Source organism: Megalops cyprinoides, chromosome 3, assembly GCF_013368585.1.
Source record: "Megalops cyprinoides isolate fMegCyp1 chromosome 3, fMegCyp1.pri, whole genome shotgun sequence".
NCBI lineage: Eukaryota > Metazoa > Chordata > Actinopteri > Elopiformes > Megalopidae > Megalops > Megalops cyprinoides.
The window spans coordinates 15,361,040-15,367,473 of record NC_050585.1 but is presented as its reverse complement, the minus strand read 5'-3'; the positions used below and the strand labels follow the sequence as shown (position 1 = coordinate 15,367,473).

The following is a 6,434-nucleotide window of genomic DNA, read 5'->3' as shown; positions in this document are numbered from 1 at the left end:
AGGCTGACATGCTGTAGGGGCATGTCAGGGGGAGGAGATACAATAAGCGAAGGTGGCATGACTATGAGTCAGAGGAAGAAGATACAATAAGTGTGACTGTAAAACAATAGGAGAAAGTGGCATGACTATGTAACCAGAGAAAAAGATACAATAAGCGTAGACCGTAAACCGATAGGAGAAGTGAAGGGAGAGAAGATAAAATAAGCGTAGACTATGAACCAATAGAAGTGAAGGGAGAGAAGATACAATAAGCGTAGACCATGAACCAATAGGAGAGGATGGCATGACTATGGAACAACAACATAGCGCACAAAGGTTCTGGGCTAACGTCCAAGGAAGGGCAATGCTGAAGGCAGTGTTCCTTCTTCAAGGTTGCATGTCCTGAAGAAGGAACACTGTCATCAACTGTCCTGCAATAGCTTTCAAATACTTATAACCTAGAATAACCCCTGGCCTTACCCAAACCCATAATCACACAGATTCACAGCATATTAATAACAGTACTTAATGCTTTTCCAATAGCTGCGCTTTAATCAATACTATCATTAAATGCTTATTAATTGTAGTGCTTATGTAGTAAATCAACAATATCATGTAATGCTTATTAATTGTAGTACTTAATATAATGCCTTTCATTAATAATAGTGCTTTAGTGCATACTAGTGCTTTAGGCCTCACATAAGGCCTCACATTCTCCACCACATTAATTTCGTGAACAGTTGCTTAAATGACGGCTGTAATTCAGAAGGGCTGTGTTTTAGGTTGAATTTCTTTTAATGTTTCATTTGAAATAATAAATATACATTACTATTTGTTAAATGTGCAATGTCAAACTGTTGCAACTTATAGCGTAAGTGCACCAATTAGTCCTTATTACTAGGGCTGGGTATTGGCACAGATGCCCCGATTTGATTCGATTCCGATTCACAAGCTAACGATTCAATTCAATCCGATTCGATTCGATTCCAATTCGATAGGAATGAGATATGAAATACTATATAGCAGCTTTCCATATTTGGAGAGATGTTTAAAAAACTCTAAAAGGAACACAAATTTACAAATGCAGAGTCACTGGAAATTGTGAAAATCTCTAAAGAAAAGGCCAAAGGCTTGTACAGTCATGTGCCGCTTAATGTCCATTCGGACGTCCGTTCGCATATACGTCCGTAGTCCCATAAGGTTATAATAAAGTTTTAAAATCCCGATCGCAGAACGGTCCCGTAGAGCAGGAGATCGCAGAGCGGACGTAACCGGACGTAGTGAAGGCAACGCTTCCCACACGCAACACGTCTATCTCATGTCTCATGGAAATAAAGCAATTGCGCTGCCAGGCGTATATACAGTACATGATAAACCGTATAATAGGCTACATATGTCTTGATAGTCATAATAAACGCCTATGCTAATGTTTTAAGTAGCCTACGTATGTACTGTACTTTCTATTGTTGTTTTAATGTGAACTTTGCATACTTACAATTAAAATGTTTACCGTATAACAGTGTATGCTTCAACTCGTAAGCAGCAGCATCCAATCTCGTGCCTATTCCATATAGGTTTGCTAAGTATATAGTATGGTGTTTGCACAACGTCCAAATCACATAACGTCCTATTTCACAGAACGTATCGTGGACGTTAAGTGACGCATGGCTGTATACCAAAATCTTTTTATTTGAGGAATACAGGGGCATAGTTCCTTAAAAACAAAACCAACCTGTATCATTGCCTACTTATTAATGACACGAAGCAGCAAAGTGTTTCCATCAGTTAGCTAAGGGAAAGCTGTTTGTAAGGTGGCTACAATGGCTGACAAAACATAGCTGACTGCCAATAGCAACTTTGCAATTGCGAACGTTTTCTTGCCAGCCTAATGTGAACAACTAGCTAGCTAGCTACCTAGCTAACGAACATGAACAACTATGTTTCTCTTGAATTGCGCTAAATTACATTGCATTCGTGAGCAAGTTTTGCGGTTCAGTTTAGCTAGGTAGCTAGGTAGTGGTTGGGCACTGTCTTAAAGTTAAAGCTAAAAAGCTGTGACTGCAGTGCACATATATATGTATACCAGGCATCTCCACGATTTTGGACACCCTTCTCCATGTATCATTTTTTATTTATATCTCTGTACGTATCAAGAGACAAATTGTAGAGTATGGGGAAACCCAGCACTGCCACGATAAGCTTCTCCTCAATGTTTGACTGAAACCAAAATGTTGGATCATTTGTTTCAACAACGTGTCTCACGCTGCCTTCGCCATGTCGCATTGTTCAGTATTTGCAGAGACCAGACCACGAGTCTAGTCTATTTTAGCCCCACCTAGTTGGCTTGCTGCAACGGTCTCTTGTCGCTGTAAATCGCCAACTCTCATTGAAAATGAATGGCAGCTGGTTGCTTTGTCTCTCTCCTGTGTCATCCGTGTGACCGTAGGGTTAGCCATAGTGAACACTGAGAGGTCACATCACAGTAAAAGAAAAATAAATAAATAAATTATATATATATATATATATATATATATATATATATGACGATTAGTATTTGCCTTTAATACGACAGTTAGGCTATATCAAAGCCCATCTATTTAATTCTCTGGCTATGTTTAACCATTGCGGAAATGAACCTAGAAAACCAGAAAAAATGCATATTAGCCTAACAGATCCATCCACAAATTTTACAGATCGATATCGAATCGGACGGATTTAGAAAAAACATTAATCGAAAAAACGATATTTTGGCACACCCCTATTTATTACAAGTCCTTATTTTATATTCCAAGCTTGTTTTTAGCTTAAGTGTAGACTGCTTATACTGACTCAGTCCAGTTAGCCTCACCCTAGTGCAATTTGGTTAACGGCATGGTTTGAGCACAACGACCCTTTTACTGGATACTTACCTTCCAACTTTGTTTCCACCAGCAGGTCTGAGAAAACCTTCCAAGGTCAGATAACATTGTCTGTCTCGGCCAATGTGGGAATTTTGTGAAATGTTAGCCATACCGATAGCAGTTTTTCTGACAGAGGAGATGCGTTGGGATAGTACACGCATTGCTTTCAAAAGTTTTTTTTTTTTTAATTGGGAATTTAGGTAAAAAATATACCGATGACCGATAATCAAAAATGTGCAAATATCGGCCCCGATTATCTAACGACCAGAGAATCGGTCAACCCCTAGTAGAAAGTATGAAAACAATGAACTAGGACTGTAGAGGTTATGAACTTTTCATGTTGTGAGTGATACACTAGATACATAGCCAGGTTTTGGCCAATTAACGTGGCAGCCTGTAGAGTTGAGAAAATTCTAACTTCATGAATGAGAGCATGTTTCTAAGAGCAATGGTTCACGAGCACAACTACTGCCTTTTGCACCACCTGCTGATTTGTGTGTGATGTTTGTTCAGCGCATCACCATTTTCTTCTCCCACCACTACATCCACAACAGCTTCGCCAAAGATGTTACATAAGTCATAAACGTAGTAACAAAAACATAGCAAACACACAACCAAATGTCTGTCTCTCTGCTGTCTCTGTGTTCAAATGTTAGAGCACAGCATGAACTGTGTTCCCAGCATCAAAACAGTCTTTTTACCCACGTTATGACCTTTCCCATCCAGTGATGTGTACAGTTATGATTATGGTGATGTTTATGGTTTAATTATGATTCATTACAATGGATGATCTTTTTGGTATGTAAAACATGGAAAATTTCACATTCCCACTCAAGTCAAATACTCTAATTGCATAAGCCTAAATAAGGGCTCAAACGTTTTTAATGTACACAGTCATTAAGCTGTGTCTGTAGGGTCCTGGGCCTCAAGAGATATTTGACTAATTGACTGAAGAAAGTACAAAGGCTGAGCACTTAAAAGCTGAGACACTGCCCGTTGCCTTTGGTGTGCAGGTATAGTGGAGTCACTGCAGTCACATTCTTCAGTGCAGAGAAGATCCAGTAGTAAGAAGAAGAATCAATACTCCAGCATTCAGATTACAACTGTTGTTGACAGATATGCTACTTTGAAGAGTAATCTAAAAACCGACAAGCTTACTCCTGGTAACAGAGGAATTTTATTTTTAGCTTTCTTCATAGTTGTTATATTACATATTAGAAGACAGCCTTAATAAACAGCACTGAAGAAAAGGGATTATACGCTGCAAATGTGTACTTTGCATGATTTGTATACAGTCAACCATTATATAACTTCAAATATTGACTTTACAATGTGTCTTTTTTCAGTCTCCATTTGCTGTTGAAAGAAAGAAGAGCGTTTATGGACAATATATCTCTTTTTACTGTATTCACTCTCTCAGAATTGAAGGACAAAATGTCAGTAAAACATACTTATTTTGCTCTCTCTCTTTTGGTTTATCTTTTAATAATTGTAGTGAATCTGATTTTGATAGTGACAATCCTGCTGGAGAAAACTCTCCATGAGCCCATGTACATATTCCTGTGTAATCTGTGTATTAACGGACTGTTTGGAACAGCTGGGTTCTACCCAAAGTTTCTATCTGATTTAATCTCTGACAGCAGTTTTATCTCACGCAGTGGATGTTTCCTGCAATTCTTTGTGATCTACACTTCTGTTGTGTGTGAGTTTACAACATTAACAGTGATGGCATATGACAGGTATGTGGCAATATGCAGACCCTTAGACTATCACTCTATTATGACAACCAGAACTGTTGTATATTTACTCCTGTTTTCCTGGCTTTTACCTGCTTTCTCTTCATCTATAGCAGTTCTGTTAACAAACAGGTTGTCATTATGTGGATCCCACATTGAAAAACTCTATTGTGACAATTGGTCCATAGTGAAGCTGTCTTGTGAAACCACATTTATTAATAATATTTATGGATTGGTTTTGATTATTGGTTACTGTAGTCTTGTTGTTTTCATTATTTCTTCTTATACTAAATTAATTGCTGCTTGTATAAAATCCACAGAAAGCAAAGCCAAATTCACGCATACCTGTATGCCACATTTGCTCTCCTTAATTAACTTCACTCTTGCTTTACTTTTTGACACAATGTATGTTAGATATGGTCTGAAGGATGTCCCACAGAGTCTGCGCAATTTTTTGGCCCTAGAATTTCTCATAATTCCACCTCTTTTCAACCCCTTCATTTATGGATTAAAACTGACTGAGGTTCGTAAAAGAGCCCTGAGAGCTGTGAAAGTCAAAGTGACAGACCACTTTTACAGTGTAAAGAAGAGATAACAGCTCACAGGTCCATGTACTCGATTGGATTTTTAAATAATGTTGTGTTTGTGCTTATTGTAGAGAGAACTTGTTAACATGAGCCAGTAAATGAACAGAAAAGCATTTAAAATATATCCTGTGGCCTGATCTTTCTTGTTGCACAGGCTCTGATTCATCTCCACCTTCCTCGGCTTCAGTTCCTTGGTCCCATTGGTCCTGTGGGGGTGTATGGCATTAAATTTCCATGGCACTTAGATGCTGTTGACAAAACAGCATGTGACAGAAACAGTTGTGGGCTCAGTTGCAGCATGTATTATGAAACAGTTGAGTGCAGTGACATTTAATAAGCAAATAAAATGCTGAGGACTTGAATGCAGTTAATTTTGTACACAGCATTTATTACTGTCACCCAAACATACTTTAAAAAACAAGTTTTACTGTTTAGCTGATTGCCTGGACACCTGCCAAAATGGAAGAAAAAAAATGGTTTCTGCAAAATGCAGTTTCTGCTTATGAAAGATGCTGCCTTCTTGAATCTTATGATAGATTTCTGGTGACCAACCATATAAGCTCAAATGAGAAACTGTCTGCTCCAGACAGCCCTATACAGTAGACTGTAAAAGACAGGTGCATCCTGAAGAACAAAGGAGAAAGAAAACTAATGCTGACCGGCTAGACATGTATGACTGAGGCAACATCTCATATTTATCACACATCAAACAGTGACTGTGCCATGGCAGCTAACCATAGCCAATTATCATTCTTTCAGAGTCATTCAAAACTAAAAACAAGTGAAATTCTTTTAATTTTGAAAGCATTTAGCTAAGGACATTGATTACATCACAGCATTGTTGCTTACATAGCTGCAGCAATTTTCATGGTGACTAACATGATTAATTTAATTAGTTTTTTTTAATTATTATTCATTTAATTATTTTTTGCTGCATCTAATTAATGACTGTACTAAAACATATTGCATATTCAGATTTATTCAGTTCCAGGACTGGAGAAAGTACAGTGACATACAAGGACATTTATCAATTAAATGAGAAAAAAACACTATTTTATCAGCTCATTTGTAATTCTCCGTTTACAAACCAAATCAACAAATAATAATAATATTGTCCTTGAAAGATTTATTAATGGAGTTTGCTTTGCAGCCCATTTTTTCAATTGTTAATTGGATATGTTATACTCATCTTACCACAACAACCACTGTACTGATGCAAGAATGCTGAGGCA

At 37.7% G+C, this 6,434-nt stretch overlaps 1 protein-coding gene across 1 annotated transcript; it reads left to right on the top strand.

Annotated features, from left to right (window-relative positions):
• Window positions 1-4,259: 4,259 nt before the first annotated feature.
• On the top strand, window positions 4,260-5,210 carry LOC118774154 (olfactory receptor 5K1-like). Its single transcript, XM_036523311.1, has one exon. It carries the CDS (start codon window positions 4,260-4,262, stop codon window positions 5,208-5,210), a length of 951 nt encoding a protein of 316 aa, XP_036379204.1.
• Window positions 5,211-6,434: the final 1,224 nt, after the last annotated feature.